The sequence below is a fragment of the Lissotriton helveticus genome, chromosome 2_1 (genome assembly GCF_964261635.1).
Source record: "Lissotriton helveticus chromosome 2_1, aLisHel1.1, whole genome shotgun sequence".
Taxonomy (NCBI): domain Eukaryota; kingdom Metazoa; phylum Chordata; class Amphibia; order Caudata; family Salamandridae; genus Lissotriton; species Lissotriton helveticus.
Genome location: NC_136059.1, coordinates 1017203096 through 1017225010, shown reverse-complemented (window position 1 = coordinate 1017225010; position 21915 = coordinate 1017203096). Strand labels below are relative to the sequence as shown.

The 21915-nt window shown below is 42.6% G+C and overlaps 1 protein-coding gene across 2 annotated transcripts in view; it reads left to right on the top strand.

Annotated features, from left to right (window-relative positions):
* The window catches only part of TRPM6 (transient receptor potential cation channel subfamily M member 6), a 730325-nt gene that overhangs the window by 110167 nt on the left and 598243 nt on the right, over nucleotides 1–21915 (top strand). For both annotated transcript variants that reach the window (XR_013607100.1, XM_078675782.1), the window contains exon 2: nucleotides 19877–19956. Coding sequence is in view for 1 of the 2 variants with exons in the window: in XM_078675782.1 (XP_078531908.1) it covers nucleotides 19877–19956 (80 nt within the window). In the remaining variant the exon portion in view is untranslated. The remainder of the gene's footprint in view (nucleotides 1–19876; nucleotides 19957–21915) is intronic.

The window sequence follows — 21915 nt, the reverse complement described above, 5'->3', positions numbered from 1 at the left end:
TACAACGCGGTTTTTTACAACGCATTCCGTTACATCGGAATTTTTACAACGCAGGATCCATTACATCGGATGGCATTACAACGCATGGCATTACATCGCAGATGCTATTACAACGCATGGCATTACATCGTAAGTATAGGTAAGTATACCTTTTTAAAAAAAATGTAATTAAGTTAATTTAATTAATTTAATTAATTTAAATAAAATACATTTTAAAACAGTAATTAATTTAATTTAATAGATTTAAATCTAATATAATGAAATTAATTTAATTTAAATATTTTTAAAATTGTAATTAAATTAAATTAATTAAAAAAAATTATTTCATTTAATTCATTTAATTAAAAAATGTAATTAATATAATATAATTAATTTTATTTAATAAATATATTTTAATTAATTTATAAATGGTAAATATAATTTAATTAGCCCTAAGCACAAACCCAACCCTGAACCCTAAAACACCCCTGTACCCCAAACCCTGCCCTGAAACCCCAAAACCCAAACCCTGCCCTGAAACCTAAAAACACCCCTGTACCCCAAAACCCAAACCCTACCCTGAAACCTAAAAACACCCCTGTACCCCAAAACCCAAACCCTACCCTGAAACCTAAAAACACCCCTGTACCCCAAAACCCAAACCCTACCCTAAAACCTAAAAACACCCCTGTACCCCAAAACCCAAACCCTACCCTGAAACCTAAAAACACCCCTGTACCCCAAAACCCAAACCCTACCCTGAAACCTAAAAACACCCCTGTACCCCAAAACCTAAACCCTACCCTGAAACCTAAAAACACCCCTGTACCCCAAAACCCAAACCCTACCCTGAAACCTAAAAACACCCCTGTACACCTGTACTTATTTTAAAAATTACTTTAATTAATATAATAAATAATAAATTAATAATATTAAAAAACATAAATAGATATATTTAATTATAATTAATATTAATAAAATTTAAAAAAATTAAATACTTACCTATACTTACGATGTAATGCCATGCGTTGTAATAGCATCTGCTATGTAATGCCATGCGTTGTAATGGCATCCGATGTAATGGATCCTGCGTTGTAAAAGTTCCGTTGTAAAAGCCTCCCGTTGTAAAAGTTGCGATGTAACGGTGCATCACCGGCAGATAGAGGCAGAGACAGAGACAGGGACAGACGGAGCTAGATAGGGTCAGAGACAGGGACAGACGGAGACAGACAGCGATAGAGACAGACAGCGATAGAGACAGACAGCGATAGAGACAGACAGCGATAGAGACAGATAGCGATAGAGACAGACAGAGACAGAGAGAGAGAGGGAGACAGACATAGGAAGGGATGGAGACAGACTGAGAGAGACAGACAGAGGGAGACAGACAGAGGGAGACAGACAGAGGGAGAGGGAGACAGAGGGAGAGAGGGAGAGACAGACAAAGGGAGGGAGACAGACAGAGGGAGGGAGACAGACAGAGGGAGGGAGACAGATAGAGGGAGACAGACAGACAGACAGAGGGAGGGATACAGACAAAGGGAGGGAGACAGACAAAGGGAGGGAGACAGACAAAGGGAGGGAGACAGACAGACAGAGGGAGGGAGACAGACAGAGGGAGGGAGACAGACAAAGGGAGGGAGACAGACAGAGGGAGGGAGACAGAGGGAGGGATGGAGACAGAGAGGGAGACAGAGGGAGACAGACAGAGGGAGAGAGAGAGAGACAGACAGAGGGAGGGAGACAGACAGAGGGAGGGAGACAGAAAGACAGATGAAGGGAGGGAGACAGAGGGAGGGAGACAGAGGGAGGCAGATAGACAGAGGGAGGGAGACAGAGGGATGGAGACAGAGGGAGACAGACAGAGGGAGGGAGACAGAGGGAGGGAGACAGACAGAGGGAGTGTGACAGAAAGACAGAGGGAGGCAGACAGAGGGAGGGAGACAGACAGAGGGAGGGAGGGAGGGAGGGAGACAGAGGGAGGGAGGGAGGGAGGGAGACTGACAGAGGGCAGACGGAGGGAGGGAGACAGAGGGAGATGGACAGTGGAACACAGAGGGAGACAGATGGAGGGAGACGGACAGAGGGAAGGAAAGAGAGGGAGGGAGACAAAGAAAGAGAGGTAAGACAGAGAGACAGAGGGAGAGAGAGAGAGAGATAGGAGGGAGGGAGAGATAGGGAGAGATAGGGAGAGAGAGAGAGAGAGAGAGAGAGAGAGAGAGAGAGAGAGAAAGAGAAAGAGAAAGAGAGATGTGTGTGTATGCTGGTCTGTTGGCTCAGTGGATGAACGCGTCAGCTGCAGGTGCCTGTGTCCAACTTCATGGTCACAGTTTTTTTCTTTCTAGCCCCGCCCCCTCCCCCAATGACCCTGCCCCCACCGGTGCGGCCCTCGGCCACAAACCACACTGTAAATTTGGCCCCCGAGAGAAAGTTTGTGAGTACCCATGCCTTAATGGGATGCACACACTGAGGTGGAACGCGTGTATAGAAATACTTTGTCGGCAGCAGAAGCACTGTTAGGATGGCGGTGGCTGACATCCGCTAATGCGGATGTTTAGAAGTGCACCGCCGCCTTCGCCTGTAACTGTTTCTTGTGTTAAAACAGTCTAAGGTCTGGCGCTTATGACCTTTGTTAACTCTCTCAGCAGGGCACTCGGCGTCGGTACATATGTTCATCGGGCGCTCTCTCATTTTACCAACTCTAGTAAAGGTCCCCTTTACTGTCATTTTCTCCACTGCACCTGTCCGTCGTAGATCACACAAAAGCGCTGTGTGCACTGTGCATGTGTGTAATTAAATGACACGACATAAAACAGTATTTTACATCCAAATTGTACAGCTGCCTAAAGCGTGGACTTTTTTTTGTATTTCTCATGCACGTAGTTATCAGAAGAAATGGAAAAAGGTGAGAGGCAGTTAGGAACTAGAAACGGTTCTGCTTAGGACAGTGAGATAGTGAATGTGCCTTGGGCGAAGCCAATACGGAATACTGATAGTAAATCATATTGAGAGAGGGCAGTGTTGTATTGCTGTTCCGCGGGACATGCCCAGGAGTCTGCAGACCCCTGGGGCTCCACGAAACCTACTCGGGGGTCCGCCATTGGTAGGAGAGCAAGTACAGCAAACAGCATCAAGTACGGACAACTGGTGGCCTGAATTTAAGCGCTGGAATGCTCCAACAAAAAGAGCAATAGAGCTAGAGCGTGGCATATCGTTTACCTTTTAGAAATAAGACCGGATTTTGAAAATCTCTAACTTTCGCATTAAAATTAGAACTTCTCTTTTTGGTATGTTTTGGTTTGTAAATGTAAACAAATATTTTATAATTTGTGTATTCATTTGATATATACATGTTTTTGTATATTTGTGTATGGTTTTGAGGTTCAAATCATGGAAATTGCGTATGCCAGGCCTACTGGCTTCCAGTTTTGCTTCAGTGGGGGTCCACAGTAGTCAAAATATTAGGAAGGCTGTTCTAGTTGGTAAGAAGAATTTTCCCAGAAGGTATCTGTTGTATACTAAGTGTTGCTTATACACTTTTATCTACTCTTGGATTCTTTCTTTCTTTCTTTCTTTCTTTCTTTCTTTCTTTCTTTCTTTCTTTCTTTCTTTCTTTCTTTCTTTCTTTCTTTCTTTCTTTCTCCTTTCCTTACTCTCTCACGCACCTGGTGCACCTGCTGCAATAACCTACAGAGAGCCTTCTTGAATGCCTAGTGGACCTCAAAAACCAACTGCTAATGGCTCCAGCCCCTTGGGGAAATGCCCAGTGGATTTAAGGGCCCTTCCACCCTGGACTGTCACCTTTTAGGGTATCCCTAAGCTATTTTTCATTCGCCTGTGTTCTTTGTCCGTCTCACTCTCTGCCCATGTTCACGTACAGGAAGTGATGGTATCAGTGGCTTTTTCTCTAGACAGCAGAAGGCTGTGCAAAGCATTAGGGGGCAGATTTACCAATATTTCTCGCAACGCAGTACAGCAAGTCAACTTGCTGCCCTGCATGAAAGGGAGACGGCAGAAATTCAATATATTATCTACTAAGACATGGTGCACTTCTGCTGCCTCTTTGCTTAGGAGCACTGTGTGCTGCTTAGGGCCAACTCAGGAACCCTTGCACCCTTGCTGCAGAATGCAGCTGGGGTACAAAGAGGAAGTAATAAGAAGGAATACAAATATTTCTTTCTCCTCATTATGCTGAGGCCAAGGAAGAACACTGTTTTGGTACAATCCCAGGTTTACAGACCTTTGTAATCTAGGGTTGTGTGGATGTGTGTGAACGCTCCCACACTACCAATGGAATCCCTCTGTGCCGCAAGGTAAACCAAGGCAGCAAAATATGCGGCCTTGCATTACTTGGAAGTTACTAAACCACGCAGAGCCATACAAGGTGGCTTTGCATCACTTAGTAAATCCCAGTTAAGGGCTTACGTTGCCCTGAATCACCTTGCATTACACAAGGACAACGTTAGCCCTTAGTAAATATGCCCCTAAATATATGTGCTTCTCTCTTTTGTGAACGACACTGTTTCTCTATTTCCAAAACAATGAGGTTTTGAATAGCACGTAATGTCAGTAAATGTTGCCAGTTAACCCTTTAATCTTGTAGTATTATTCACTGTGTGCATCTGAAAGGGACCATTGTTTTCTGAGGGACACCTCAAAGGTGAAAGATATCTTCTAGTTATATTGGGGCTCTCCTTGCTTCTTCCCAGGCAGGGGTAGTGCTGTGCACTTTGTTTTCGTAATCCTAGAATGCAGGAAAAGCAAAGTGTGTCTTACTTTTGCTGAGCTGGTGGGTGTGCCCTCCCTGTACAAAACAGCAAGCTTGTGGTGCCTGACTGATGCACCCCTGAGCGAAAATCTCTATATATTTGTCCAATTGTGGGGGGTGCAAGTCTGCACTTTGTGGAATATATAGGAGGAGGGCTGATTCTGGCCTGGAAGAGGGTCAATAATCACAGTAACAGGTGCAGTTCACTCAAAACTCCAGGCATGGCCCACAGCATTACCAGACAGGCAGGGTTACGTATTCACGTCATTGACGAAAAACAGGAAAGTCCCAGTTGGAAAAAGGAAGAGTGTGAAAGTTGAAGAAAAGACTGGTTATACTGAAATAACAAAGCCTGTACAGCCTTGAGAGATACATGCACCAAGGATTCTATTTGCGTGATAGGACCATTAGTCATTGTCATGCCTGTGGTGATTGTGATCTTGTAACTTTGCACTTTGGGTTATGGCTATTTATTGTGAACCCCTCTCGAGTGTATTGTATGATGAGCCACCCTGGATCTCAGCATGCCATAATTGTAAATGGACAAAGAATCAAGGTAGTGTCCCCCAAGTAACACTATGTTTCCTTACACACCAGGCAATCCCCTGTTCAACCTCTACCACACATATATATAACCACTGAACCCCAATTATATGTAATAATGTCTCATTTTATTATTATAGTAGTACTATAAAACTATTAAAATATATTAAAAACAGTGCTTATATTAATAAAACACAGCCTAATACATTCTAGTATTGACCATGGAGCGATTTATATATATAATATATATATATATATTTTTTTTTCTGAAACCACAGTTAGGTTTTGATAATGAAACTTGTAATTACAAATTAATTTAATGTACATACTTGTTTTTTCCTACTGTGGTCTACAAAAAGAGGCGACGTGTATTGAAATTGATGAATTCTTGCATAAATATATGTTTGAAATGAAGTATTCCTCGTTTTACAATTATAGTTTACTTATTCTTTGCACATGCACTTTAAAATGAAATTACTCACGATTTTTGTACCACAAAAAACCTGTTACAAGATGGCTGCCTTGTAAAGTACACCATTGAGGTCGGTGGAAAGTCCATCTTTTGTTTCCATGGATATGACGACATGTGAAGGGTTTAAAATGGTTGTTTTTTACATATGTAATCGACATTGAAAAAGCCGCGAGGCGAAACGCGTCTTTCGATAGGGGGGAGAAGGCTGAGCACCGAATAAAGCATTTTTGGCTTTGAAAAACAACTCGGTGTGTGCCTTTCATTTCATTATATATATATATATATATATACACCCTGCCTCTCCAAGGTGTTAGAGTGGATGACTGCCTCTTTCCTCAAGCTAAATGGGTCCAAAACTGACATCTTGCTCTTGGGATATAAAACCCCCATTAATCTTGACCCTTGGTGGCCAACCAGTCTGGACCCTCCTCCAGTCCCTAAGAACCAGATTAAGAGCCTTGGGGTCTGGCTCGACTCCACTTTGGGTTTCCAAGTTCAGGCCAAAAAGGTTGCGGCGACTTGCTATGGTCTGCTTCGGATCCTTAGGAAGGTTTTGACTCTGTTGCCTTTCGAGGCCAGACGCCTGCTGGTCCAGTCGCTGATTTTATCACTGGTGGATTATGCGAATGCTGTCTATCTAGGGGCCCCCACAGCTACCATCAAAATACTGCAAGTAGTACAGAATTGTGCTGCCCGGCTAATCATGAACGTTCCCAGACGCAGCTCGGCGAAAGCATCTCTTCGGTCCCTTCACTGGCTGCCCATCCAGGAAAGGATCTTGTTTAAAACCATGGTTATGGCGCATAAATCTATCTCTAACACCGGCCCCACTATTCTGGCCCCCCTATTCCAGCGACATCCATCTCTTAGACCTTTGAGATCTAATCAGCGTAATCTCCTAGTAGTTCCTAGGGTGAAGCGGGCGCGCATGGGGGGCCGCCAGCTCTCCTTTCAAGCGGCCAAATTTTGGAACCTACTCCTGGATAACATCAGGCTTGAGACCAACCTTCTGGCCTTTAGGAAGCGATTGAAGACATTCTTGTTCCATTGAGATTCCACCAGCTCTCAGGTCACACAGCGCTGGGATGCCCTATAGAAGAATGTATTCATTCATTCATTCATTCATATATATATATATATCACTGCTCCAAACTCCTCCAGGTAATCATACCCTATAAAGAAGACAGCACTCCCAGGGGGGGTTTCCAATCAAATTTATTCAAAAGGGTGGAAACCTCGGCACACCAGATGCGTTTCGGCACTCAGCCTTTGTCAATTGTTGCACAGAAACGCCGCGGCCACCATTATTTTTATCTACTCCGTAAACTGGTTTTCGGCACATCGACATTGAAAGAGGACTACACAATTAAAACCACGTAATGCCACCATCTTTAAACAGGCAAAATGGAACAGAGTAAACGTATATAACGTTTTTCCTGTAACCGCTATATATGTAAACATTCAAGGTATATATCTTTCGAAAACATAATTCTACAAATGAAAACTCAAATGTGTTAACAAATGTAAAAAGCTGCAGTATGTCCAATCTCGCCCTGAGTGGGCATAAGCCTCTACAGTGCCAGGCCGAAAACAATATTCATCACAAGCACGAATCATCATTTCAATTTCATGGAAAAATTCATATGATATACTATATCACACAATAGGAAGTTAGATCAGAGTCAAAAAATACATTGGTTTTCTCAATACAAATTCGGAATGCCCAAAAACTGTCATTCAGAATACAACAAACTAATTAGCCTAAATGTATCGCTAATTCCTCGCTGCTGTTAAGGCCTGAGGGGCTTTTGCACTGTAAGTCTATGATGTAACGCAACTCTAAGCGCCTACGTTTTTGTATACGGTCTCCACCTCTAGGACTTACTGGAACACTATCCAAACAAAAGTACGACAATAGATCCCTATTGTGACCATGTACCTTGTTGTAGTGTCTTGCTACAGGGTATGCCTCGTCTATGCTGTTTATAGCCCGCATATGTTCCAATATGCGTATCTTTACTGGGTGGATGGTACTCCCAACATATCTAAGCCCACATGGGCATATCAAACAGTAGATGGCATAAGGGGTGGAGTAAGTTAAACATTTCTTTATTTTCTTCGGTGTTCCTATCCCGGGCACATCATATGTTAAAGTGCGTTTACTTATTTTACATGCCTTACATCGACCACAAGGATAAAAGCCATTAAGTGGTTTTAGAGAGGATTGGACAGGTTTCACATCTTGATGGCTATGTACCAAATGGTCTTTGAGTGCCCTAGCTTTTCTGAAAGTAACCAATGAATTAGTAGGTAGGTCATCTCTAAAGATGTTATCTGTGTGAAGGATATTCCAATTCTTTCGCAATATCCTTTTTAGCGCTGGCCCGCATTATCTGAAAAGGTGGTAATCATCCAGAATGTCCCACTATCAGGTTGTTTCTTTTCTTTAATGGCCAATAACTCACTTCTTTGAAGACCATTCACCCTAGATAAAGCATGTGACAATACTGCCTCGCGATAGCCTCTCACTCTAAAGCATTGCATGCTGGATTTAGCTGCCTTCTGAAATTCAATGTCACTCATGTTGTTCCTTTTCACTCTCAATAGTCCTCCGTAAGGTATACTATTTATATGTTTTTTAGGGTGGTTGCTGGTGGCAAACAGAGTGGAATTTCCTGCCGTGGACTTTCTAAAAAGTTCAGTGCATATATGCCCTTCTTCAATATACACTGTGAGATCTAGATAATTGACTACTGAGGTGCTAATTTCTCTTGTGAATCTCAAATTGACATAATTTTTATTTAATCTTTCAACATATAGTGCAGCCACTCTGGTGTACCCTCAAGTATAATGAAAAGATCGTCAATGTAACGATGCCATGCTTTAACTTTCATGTTCTATTGTTGCTTGGAATTAGCCCAGGCCACCTGCTCCTCCCACCAGCCCACGAAAAGATTTGCGTAGCTGGGGGTGGAGCAGGTTCCCATGGCCACTCCCGACATTTGTCTAAACAGTTGATTTTGGAACAGAAATATGTTATTTGTTAAACAAAAGGTCACAAATTCAAGTAGCACCTTATTATGTTCATAGAATCTCAATTGTCGTGTTTCTAGGAAACTCCTTACTGCTTTTAACCCATCCTTGTGTGTAATGCACGTGTAGAGACTGGCGATATCTAATACCATCATGCAATAACCATCTTTCCAATCTATCTCGTTAATACAGCTCAAGAAATGCTTAGTATCTTTTAGAAATGATTTTAGTTTAATCACATATTGGAAGAGAAAAGAGTCAATATACATTGACAAATGTTCTGTCAAACTCCCCTGTGAGGCAACAATGGGCCTACCGGGAGGATTAATTTTGTCCTTATGAACCTTTGGCAGGTAATAGAAAGTATATATATATGTATATATATATATATATATATATATATATATATATATATATATATATATATATATATATATATATATATATATATATATGTATATATATATATATGTATATATATATATCAATGTACATAGATTAAACACACATGAAATCATCAATAACATATTGAAAAAACACAATATTGTCTGGATTGTGATTATCCATATGTGTAGTGCTGTAAAGTGGAATAGCGATGAGTGTTATGGGGTAGAGTGGGGTGGCGTAGAGTGGAATAGAGTAGAGTTGCATAGAGTGGAATGGCACAGAGTTTAGTGGCATAGAGTGAAGTGGCACACAGTGGGGCAGCGTGCAGTTGAATAGCGTTGAGTGGATTGGCATACAATTGAATAGCATAGAGTGGAGGGGTGTACATTGGAGTGGCGTAGACTGGAGTTGTGTACTTTGTAATAGCCTAAAATGGAGTGTCGTTCAGTGGCGTGGCATATATAGGATTGGTGTAAAGTGGAGTGGCGTACTGTGGAGTGGCATACAGTGGAATAGTGTACAGTAGAATGGCGTAGATTGAGTGACGTAGACCGGAGTAGCGTAGAGTAGAGTGGTACAGAGTAGAATAGCATTGAGTGTAGTGGCCTAGAGTGGAGTTGCATACAGTTGAATAGTGTAGAGTGGAGTGGCATAGAGGGGAATAGCATAGAGTGAAGTTGCGTACAGTAGAATAGCATAACGTGGAGTGGCACAGTGTGTATAATAGCCTACTGTAGAGTGGCATAACCTGGAGAAGCGTACATTGGAAGAGTGTACAATGGAGGGTGTAGAGTAGAGTGGGGTAGAGTGTGGTGCAGTGGAGTGGAATACAATGGAATAGAATATAATGGAGTGCCATGGAGTGAAGCAGCGTATACTGGAGTGCACTAGAGTGGAATGGCGTACAGTAGAGTGATGTAGAGTGAAGTGGCATAGATTGGAGTGAGGTATATGGTAGTGGCATGCAATGGAATAGCATAAAGTGTAGTGGTATAGAGTGGAGTTGCATACTGTGGAGTGGCGTAGACTGGGACAGCATACAGTAGAGTGGAGTGAGGTATGTTGTAGTGGCATACAGTGGAATAGCATAGAGTGTAGTGGCATTGAGTAGAGTGGCATACTGTGGAGTGGCATAGAATGGAGTGGCATAGAGTGTAGTGACTTACAGTGTAATAGTGTAGAGTGAAGAGGTATAGAGTGGAATGGCGTAGAGTGGATTAGCGTAGTGTTTAGTGGCTTAAAATGAAGTAGCATAGTGTGGAGTTAAATGGAAGGGAGTAGAATGGAATAGTGTTGAGTGTAGTGGCGTACATTGGAGTGGCATAGACTAGAGTGGTGTAGAGTGGAGGAGTGTACTGTGTAATAGCATACAGTGGAGTGTTGTGCAGGGGCTTGTAGAGGAGTTGTGTACAGTAGATTGGCATAGAGTGGAGTGGTGCACAGTGGAATAGTATACAGTGGAGTGGCATACACTGGAGTGGCGTAGACTGCAGTGCCATAAAGTGGAGTGGCGTAGAGTGGAGTTGCATACAGCAGAATAGCGTAAAGTGGGGTGTTGTAGAGTGTAGTGATGTAGTCTGGAGTCGCGTAGAGTGGAGTGGGGTGCACTGAAATATCATACACTGGAGTGATGTAGAGTGGAGTGTCGTAGAGTGGTACAGTAGAGTGGCATACAGTGGAATAGTGTATAGTGGAGTGGCTTAGTGTGGCGAGGCGTGTAGTGGAGTGGGATAGAGTGGAATAGCGTACAGTATAGGTGCGTAGAATGGAGTGTCAGAGTGGAGTGAGGTATATTCTAGTGGCATACAGTGGACAGTGGAGTGTTGTAGACTGTAATAGTATAAAGTGGAATAACATAGAGTAGAATGGCATAGAACGAAATTGTGGAGTAGGATAGAGTGGAGTGGCATACAGTGGAGTTGCTTTTACTGTAGTGGCATGAAATGGAGTGGCGTAGTGTGAAAGATCGTAGTGTAGTGATGTAGAGTGGAGTAGTGTAGAGTGGAGTGGCATAGAGTGGAGTGGCATATAGTGAAGTGGCATACAGTGTGTTAGACCTGACAGCCTTAGGGTGATCTTCCCCACCAGCTTTTTCCATACTTCGTCCACTTTTTTGACCTTGTTGTTGCTGGCTTTAAGACTCCCTGCACGTTACCACTGCAAACCAATGCTAAAGTGCTTGTGCCATCCCCCGAAACATGGTAACATTGGCTTGTTCCATAATTGACATATTTAACTGACTTATAAGTCCCTAGTAACGTGGTACCCCCTGTACAGAGGAACTATAAATTAAATGCTACTAGTGTGCCTGCAGCACTGATTGTGCCACCTACTGGAGAAGCCCTTTAACCATGTCTCAGGCCTGCCACTGCAGAGCCTGTGTGCAGTTTTACACTGCTGTGTCGACCTGGCAAAAAAACCTTTTTGCCAGTCCCAAAGCTTCCCTTTTTATACATATCAGCCACCCCTAAGGTAGGCCCTGGACAACCTGGTACTGAAAAACTCCAAAGTCGTTTCTCGCTACTGCAATGCCTATCTCTCCCATAGGATAACATTGGGATTACCTTATTACATTTTATAAGTGGAATTTCCAATTGAGAAGAGATAAGACCCTTAAGTCTGGTGTCTCTGGAGTCCTAATTTAAGTCTGAATTCACGGTGAAGTCGGATTTTAAATTACAATTTGGGAAATGAATCTTTTTGAAAGTTGGCATTTTCATACTTTAGCCATTTGGTGCCTGCTGCCTGTCTCTGATCAGTCTGTGTGGGTGACAACTGAAATTTGTGTATTCCCCTAGGCCAGCAGTTCCCAAACTTTTTCGACCCACGGCTCCCTTGACCTATTGGCCATTGCCTGTGGCTCCTCACTTTTTTTGGAGAGTGGGAAGGATGTAAGCCTGGACTCGGGAGTACTTGCATTTTTCTCCTTGAAAATAATTGAGGTGAAGCTGATGAAGGTATTATAATCATATACGCAGGATGTTTTGTATTACTAAGGCAGTGCCTCTAATAAAATATTCCTAGTTACACTTCTTTGCCCATGCCTTTTTTAGAGTACCTTCTCAAACTTTTTTCCCCCCACTTAAAGTGCTAGATAGCACCCTATGCATGCAGCCCCATTGCCAAAGTGTTTCTGCGCTTCAAGAATATCTGCATGCACTTCCATTTCTACCCATGACATACATGCCAACACTGGTCTCAGCAGAGTGACTCACAAATTTTTTAAACCACATAGTTTTATTGTTTGCTGTCTCCTCCCTAAAACTGCCTCCAAATCAATGAAAGCCAAATAAATTCCTCTGATTTCGTTTTGTTTGTTTAAACATACCTCTTTCTTGCTTCTAAATGTTGGCATTATGCTGTATATGGTGTTTTACTTCCCTGTGCTCAAGGAGAGACCAGGCCTGTCTGGAAATGTGTGTGTCCTGAAGGAAATATGTACTGGGAGTATCTATGGTTCACGTACACCTGTCAATACTTAATGTAATGTTTTGAATAGACAGGACAACTGTACTTTCCTAACAACCTGCATTGGTGCAAAAGGCATTTGGGAAGAAACGAAACTATTAACGAGTAAAATAATAAATATAACATTTTCTGCTTACTTTGGTAGTGTTGGAATGTGGGGATCCAGTGAAATATGGAGGTCATCTCGACATTCCATCAATTGAGCACTACGTCTACAGCTTTAGGCATGTCACTTACAAATCATCGATATCATGCGTTTAAGTCTAATTAGTTTAACTTAAGCCAACAGACCCTTCAACATTAAATGCATTAAAGTGCTTGATGCGCGCCTCCGCTGGCTAGGTTTGGCGGCTCCCCAGGGAGCCATGGCACTCAGCTTGGGAACCACTGCCCTGGACAGCCACACACAATGGGGGCTTAGGTGTGACTTGACAGGCCATCCTGTGAGGATGGGAGGAAGGAGCTTGACCCAGGCTCACTTATACCTGAATAGGCTGTGTTCTGTCCCCACACAAAGGGCTGCATACCCCCCTGTGGTAGGTCTGGAGCCAGGACAGGAAGGGAATATCCCTGCACCTGCCTTTGAAGTCTCCCCCACTTCAAAGGCCAAACTGGGTATAAGTACTGGATCACTGAACCATCATTTCAGTACACTTCTGTCCCTGTGAGAGAAAGACTGCTGTGCTGCTGAAGGACTACTGCTTTGCTGGACTCCTGCCTTGCTGTGCTGTCCTGCTGTTCCCCAGCCTGGGTAAGAAGGACAGGACCTGCATCGCTTGAAATCAAAGTGACTCGAAGAGCTAGTTGGCTGACCTCCTGATCAGAAGTCTCAGCGACATAAAAGACTTACACCCAACTTTAGCAGATGGACTCTGCTATCTGTAAGTCTGCCCTGTCAATTGGTGCCACCCCAGCCCTGGACCATTGGAAGTGGGCCTAAGGTGCTTGTTCCAGCAGAACCAACGCATCCCCTGGCCAACAGACGCATTGCTGCTACTGCATGGATAAGAACAGACACATCACCTCTTGCTGCATGGATCAGAATCAATGCATCACCTCTGCTGTGTGGTCCACCACTGACACATCATCGCTGCTGCATAGATCCAACCCTATGCATCACTTTCGGAACCACAACTCTGCCCAGCGCAAGGTCCTCGAAGCCCCGTTGGTGGCAGCCTTGAGGGCAACGCTAAACCTCCGCACCGAAGCTCAGCGCTCATTGGAGCTGACACATCACCACTGCTGCGCGGTTCAGGACCCACACATCATTGCTGCTGCGTTGATCTGCACTAACGCATTACCTCAACTGTACTACGCATCCTCAATGTTGACGCACTTTTGTTCAGCGAGCCTCACTGGGTCCCTGTATCCGGCCCATTCTCCAGCAGGCTCTATCTGAACGTCTGACTTTGTCCTGCTCCGGTGCGACCAGATATTCCAAATAGTGCTTTTTGCTTCTAAGTGCTATTTTTCCCTAAAAACATTGAAGTTCAAAAGTTCTAATTATTGTATTTTTGTCATGTTTTTAAAATTCAATTAAGCTCTCTTTTTCTAACCTGGTGAGGAATCTATTTGTGTAGTATTTTCACTGTTTTACTGTTGAAGTGCTGCACACATGTTTTACATATTACCTCTAAAGGTAAGCCTGATTGCTCTGTGCTAAGCTACCAGAGGGTGAGCACAGGTTTATTTAGGGTTTGCCTGCCTTTTACCATGACTAGGATTGTGGTTATTGATTTCCCAGGGCATGACCCCAGTCAACCAGTAACCCAATTTCTAACGTAGTTTAATAGCATACACTGGAGTGGCTTACAGTGGAGTGGCCTACAGTATAGTTGCTTAGAGTGGAATAGAGTAGAACATAGTGGCATAGAGTGGAATGGCGCACAGTGGAATGGCATAGAGTGGAGTGGCAAAGACTGGAGTGGCTTAGAGTGCAGTGGCTTAGAGTGCAGTGGCGTAGAGTGGAATAGCGTAGAGTGAAGTGTTGTAGAGTGAGGTAGAGTGGAATGGGGTAGAGTGTTGCAGGTACATTTTAATAGTGCAAAGTGGAGTCACGTAGAGTGGAGTGACATAGAGTGAAAAAGCACACAATGGAATAGCATAGAGTTTAGTGGTTTAGAGTGGAGTGCCATAGAACGTAGTTGTATACAGTGGAGTAGCTTATAGTGGAGTAGGGTAGAGTGGAATAGCGTTGGGTGTAGTGGAGTTGAGTGGAGTGGCTTACTGTGGATTTGCGTACAGTGGAGCGGTGTAGAGTGGAGTGGCATACAGTTGAATAGCATAGAACCAAGTGGTGTAGAGTGGAGGGGCGTGAATTGCAGTGGCATAGATTGGAGTGGCGTAGAGTGGAGAGGATTACAGTGAAATACATACAATGGAGTGTCATAGACGGTAATGGCATACAGTGGAGTGGTGTACAGTAGATTGGCATAGAGTGGAGTGGCATATATTGGAATAGTATACAGTGGACTGGTGTAGAGTGGTATAGAATGGAATGGAATAGAGTGGAGTGGCGTAGAGTGGAGTGATGTAGAGTGAAGTGGTGTACAGTCAGTAGGCGTAGAGTGGAGTGACATCTAGTGAAGTCACATAGAGTGGAGTGGCATAGCCTGGAATAGCATACACTGGAGTGGCATTTTGAATATTGAGAAAGTCGATGTCAATATGAAGAATGATACATTTATCTATAAAAATGAAACTGCATCTTTACTAATTAATTCACCCGATCTGAACTCCATGTCAACCCTGATTCAGAAATATGAAGGAAAACACACAAACAGGAAATCCCAGATCGTTCCCACAGATAGGCGCAGCAACACCACAATGGTCCAGGAAGATTGGCCCCAATAAAGCACACATGGTCGGTGGGGTACGCGCGTTTCCAAAATACCATAAAGTCAGATGCCACATAAAGTTAGGAACATATAGCCAATCAGAACACAGTACATGTAGTGATCACGTGCTTCCCATGCCGACATCTGGACACTTTACCCACTGGCCACATTGTGTCCAAGCAAAGTTGAGGCCCACCTGGATTCCCTATCGAATTCATTTACGACTCCATAGACAGCAATTCACAATGCTTACCAAAAAATGATCGCCAGAACTGTTTATGGCAGTCAATGAATTGTATATAAACTATTTCAGATCGATTGTAAGTTGAGACAGTTCTCAGACACTATACCTGTAACTGTTCTCCCTGTCGCAATGTTTCATTAAATGAACTGTTCCTGTTTTGCCAAATGCCTCGTCTTCTCAAGGTATTTCAAACTCAAGCAACAGCGTAAAGTGGAGTTGCATACGGTTGAGTATCATAGAGTAGAGTGTGATAATTTAAAAAGATGTAGTATGGAAGTAGGTGAATGGTTATAGAGGTAATGTTGCAGGAGTATATAGATTATAGGGTGACAATGGAAATTTTTGGTGGTACGTGAAAATAGTTTGAGTAGATTTAAAGTTATAACTGTGAAAATAGTTGATTATATATTGTTCTACTGTACGCAGCGGTAACTTTGCGGTAAACTGCGGTACATGCCATTGAGAAGGCAGTATATGATTGGCTAATGGCTATTTTTTTAAAACAAAAAAAGGCAGCCATGTAGTTTTCAGCACACTTTGGCTGCGTTCTGGGTTAGGACCTTAGACATAGGTAAGTATTACGTTGTATTGTTGTTTCCTACCTATCACCCCTTTATTAAAATGTTAATAGGTCGAGAAATGTATTTATATTTTTCTATATATATATTTTTTTAAGTTTACGGAGAACCTCTCTAGTACCTAGAAAATACAGCGGTAGTTACCCAAAAATATATATTAACATACAAAAACACACTGAAGTAGTCTATATTACTGCGATAGTGCGTAGTAAAGTGTAATATCATTTTTAAAACTTTTTTTTAATGTTTAGTAATTTGTAGGTATTACTGCGGTACTCCGTAGACTTTTTTGAAAATCATTAAATATGTAGAAAATTGAAAATATATTGTAGTACACTATATTTCTGAAAAATATAGTGTAGTACAGTGTATTTTCCATTTTTTAACATATATTTGTTTTAGTTTGGTTTTTTAAGTACTGCAGTACTTCCTAAAAAATACAGTGGTCCTCCATCCATTAAACAAAAATATGTAGAAAGCTACGAATATTTTTCCCTACCAAGTACCACTTTAATAAAGTGGCAATAAGTGGGTAATAATAACTTCACCACTGTGAAGTTATAGTTACCATAGGAAGACCACTTGTTTGGTTTGCTAATACCTTTGGCACAGTTTGACAAATCTTCAAGAACCTTTCTAAAAAAACATAATCAATCTCAGCGCCTTCCTTGAAAGTTAGTTTTGGTGTGACCGGTCAAGTGGGGGCCGTAGGGATTTTTGGATCAGAGCTACAGCCCAAAAGTCTGAGCGGAATCACACCAAATTTGTCACATAGCTACATCTTTACTCAGAAAGCATGCTGTTTGCCATTTAGGGGTCGATTCCGATCCGGTAAAATGCGCTCCGAATCGTCGTACGGAGCGTTTTTTCCCCGTACGAATCGTACCCGTAGACGTCCCGTACGTACGACGAAGTACGATCCGTACCAGGTGCCGAACTCCGTACGAGTCGTACAGGACTCCGTACGACTCAAATCTCCGTACGAGTCTCACTCGGAACCCGCTGTACGCGACATCACAACGGTTCGCGGCTGGTTTTTACGACCCTGCAAGTACGATTCGTGTCGGGTACGCACCGTACGACCCTTTTCCTACAGGAGCTGAAAACAGTCGTAAACGCAGAGTTCGCGCCGAAACAAGTACGGAACGCCCCCCCCCCCGGGTACGGCACGTACCCCCCATGATCGCAGGGGTACGCGCCGTACCCCTGCGATCATGGGGGGTACGTGCCGTACACCCAGCGTACATGGGGTACGGTGCGTACCCCATGAACGGTGGGTGTACGGGACGTACCCCATGTACGCTGGGTGTACGGCACATCCCCCCATGATCGCAGGGGTACGCGTCGTACCCCTGCGATCATGGGGGGTACGTGCCGTACGGTGTGTATGTGATTGTGCGCTTTTCCGTACGAATCGCCCTTACCTGACGTGGACCGTACGAATAGCGTCCCGATCACCCGGTCTGGATCGTACTCGCCGAGTCGTACGGTGTGTGTACGAGTCGTACGGAAACGGCTCCGGATACGAATCGTACGGACGGGGATTTTACCGGATCGGAATCGACCCCTTAGTGTAAATCTGTTCTATAATTTTTGAGAAAATAAGGTTAAAAATGTATGTACATACGTTTGAGTTCACGGGACTCTCGTGAGAGTCCCATGGGCACGAAATTTAGAATAATAATATAATCTGATTGACTGAGGGGGCTTTTTTACCCATCGATTATCTCGCTCCAGGCTCATATGCGTCCTACGGAGAGTTCACCCACTTATTGGCAGGCTGCAACATGAAGAGAAATGTTGCATCTGGCATTTCAGGACTCAAGGAATTGGTCTGCATGTAATGAAAATAAAAAAATATATAAGCGTAAAGGTACAGCCTATGTACCCTGATCCCTGCACCTGGTATGAGTGTCCCAGATGGAACCCGTGAGAGTCCCACACGATCAGGAAAGTATTAAAAGAAAGGGGGGGGTGTCCATGGTGGGTTGGCCACATACAGGCAGTTGGCCCCGTGGCTAACCCACGTTGTGCACAGCCATCAGCTGTGCACCGTGTGGGGTTGGGTGCATGCAAAAGGTTGGGCACAGGGCCTGCCAAGCTGGGCTCCGAACCCCACACTACACACACCAACGAACATCTTACTTTACATTTAAAAACTATCGAAAATCCCTGAAAAAACTAAAGGGTAAGCAAAGCTATGTGGTTGGCTATTAGTATGTCTGTTATAGAAGGTAATAATCTGCCCTGAATTTAACCCACATGTGAACATTTCTCTTCTGTGGGGATATTTAGTATTTCCAAAATTCGTTGGGCAATGTCCCAATCACAAAGTTTTAGAAATTTTGCAGAGCTATGATCAGCTACTTATGATGAGGGGTTTGTTAATGCAGTTTTGTGAATATTGACCATTCCTTAATATTTCTTTCTGGAATTTGTAGCTACAGCTTTTCATCTCTGGCTGATTTGATGTCTTTGCACATTTTTAAGATCTGGCAATAGTGGAAGCAATAGGAGCGGAGGATGAAGTTTGCAAAAGGGCTTTGGGTTAGTTGGAGGATTCATTGTTATATTAAGTTGTTGGCTTTTGGGGCAAGATATTTTTTCGATGAGGTTTTCTATGTATTTACAAAGCCTACAGAATTTCAAAAGTTTATAACTTATGCCAAATCTTTTCAAGTTTCCTGGTTATCCTTCTTGAATTAACTTGTTAGTGTACCCTGGAGCTAAATTATTTTTCCTTAAATGATTTTTGGGTGAAGGTGGGTACATTGTTGATAGTTTTTAATGATGAGAATTTGTGGTAAGATATTCTGTTAATAGTGGTTTTTTTAGCACTTGCCACGGATTTCAAATCTGTTGGATGCTACCTACTTGAAAAGTGATTTAGAGGTCTTCTGTCAACTTAAATGTCTTTGTTTGTCCTGATTTGTAGATCTGAATGCGTGTTGTGTGAAATTAGAGTGTCTGGTGGTCTGTCCAGTGAAGAATCATGTGCTATCATATATTATTTTGGGTTAAGGAGGTAGAAAACCAGTTCATGAGTTTTCCTTTTCGATGCGTAGGAATTTTGGAGATGTCATGTTGATTTCTTCGGTCAGTTTTGCAACAGGTAGATTTATGACAATATTTCAAGGGATGTTAACGACACCCAGGAAAATATTGAAGCTGACTGTTACAGATATCATATCAAAGTCATTTTAGGAAGGGGAATCTGTGATAGCACATTTCAGGATGGATTTATGTATGACAACAATGTGCCCTCCTGGTTTGTGGCTCCTGTCTTTGTGAAGAACACTGTATCATTGCCTGAATATTTCCTAGAAAATGAAGTTACAGGTAAGTTGGCTTTATATCCATCCACATTAGTCACTAACTTTGTATCCAACTTTAGATCAGCTCTGACACTAAAAGGGAATGATATAATATGGAAAAGTTCTAAACCACATTTTGGCGACAAGTGTTCTTCCAGTCTGCACATTAGCTACTGCCATATTAATTGTTGTATTTTATCTGTGTGCACTGTAGGTTATATTAACATTGGTGACATCTTATTCTTCTTTTCAGTCCCAGAAAGCGTGGATTGAAGGAGTCTTCTATAAGAGAGAATGTTCAAAAATCATACCTAGTTCAAGAGACCCTCACAGGTAGTGTGGCTTTTCTTTAACTTGCTGTAGTGCATAAATGTCGTCATTAACTAAGGGCCTGCTTTAGAGTTCAGCAGGCAGTTTACTCCATCACAAACATAACGAATATACCGTCCTCCATACTATAAGTGTATTATATACAAGGACACTTGTAATATGGCAGACTGGATACCCGTCACTGTTGCGATCGAGTACCCCATCCGCCAAACTCTAAATCGGGACCTAAATCTCTTGTCTTCAGATTTCATGTCATATGTGTTTATAAATGCACATCATGTTATGAGATTTCTAGTATTTAACTTAATTGCTATATATACATTTGAATACTGTATTTCCTGTTTTCCAGTCGTTTGTCAGATCTTTTGTATCTATTTGCCTCACTGACTTTCACCTTCATAAAAGTTAGGCAGGGAACTGTTAACTGAAGTTGCATTTTTTGTCAAAGATGCACTCTTCCTCTACAATGCTTTTTGTAATTTAAAAAAAAAAAACAGAGGGTCTGAATCTCAAAGATATTGAAATAGACTGGCAAACTATGTTCTGTATATGTTATGCTGATGTATGTGTATTGTTTGCTGATTTTTGGGTATGCACATAGATTTTTGGGGTCCTTATATAATCCACATATGTTATAATGTACACATACATATATACATGGTAGTTGCATACAGTAGTGACTTACTTCTCTTATCCTAAAATGATGCGTTTGTTGCATATACATTACGTAAGGTCAAAAAATGTAATTTATATTTTGGTATTTTCTAAACAAAATATAAACAAATCGTTTTATAATTGAAAATAATTAAACATGTGAAAAATATTTTCCAATAAAAAAAGTGGATAGTTAATACATCAATTAACATTAAATTATATATTTTGGATGCTGTGCTAGTTGCTGTGAGGTCTGCAATGCGAGTTCCTGTTTCGAGCTGCATCACGCTTTGTTGGGTCCATTGAAAAGCTATGAGTGTGGTGGCGGGTTGTGTCTCGCTCTGTTGGTTTTGATGGGGCCTGCAGTTAGGCTGTCAAAACACCTTTATCCCCACTTCCAAGGGTCCAGCACGGGGGGGGGGGTACCCAATGGGAGGTTAGGACTCGCAGCAGGCAGAGTTCAGTTGCAGGGTTAAAGGGTGTTGGAGTTTGTTGTGTCCCTTTAGCTCAGAACAGGAAGCCAGCCAACTAGCACTTGGAGTCACCCTGGTGGTCTTGGGTTCAAGGTGCAGGTCCAGTCCTTCTTCCTCAGGCAGCAGGACAGTAAAGCAGTCTTTCTTGCAACACAGCAGGAGGGCAGCAGAGCATTTCTTCTGGTAGCAGGGCAGCAGGGCAACAGAGCTGTTTTTCTGTGTCTTTCACAGGTCCAGAAGTGATCTGAACAGTGGGTATGAGCCTCCTATTCTTATATCCTTATACCTGGTGTGGGAGAAACATTTATAGGCTTCTCCTCACAGAAGTGTCTGGAATTTCCTGCCTCCCTGCCCTGTTCCCAAGCTGTCAACAGACTCAATTGGCTAGTGTGAAGTTCTTTGTTTAAGAACAGGGCACAGCCTTTTGAAGTAAAATGGGGTTGTGCACTCCTAGTCCCTATATTTTGTGGTTGTTTGAGAGGAATACACAATAGCCAACTGCCACCTGCACCCCATCATGTGACTCAGGATACAGACACTAAATGGTTAGGAATTAGAAAAATGAAAAAGGGGAATTTACGTGTTTTCTTTGACCAATAATATCCAAAGCTAATTTAATCAATTGCAGATACATCAATCTAGGTTTAGGCCCAACAAGTTGAAAGGTCATTTATCCCAACATAGGTGGGATGCACATGCATCACATGTAATACAATTTTCTAATTGTTATTTTCTAAAGAGATTAATAACACATCTAGTTCATTGGATTAGCAAGAATCCTTCTTGTGCATAGATCCATCAGTTTTCCAGATTCCGAAATACAAATATATTATTC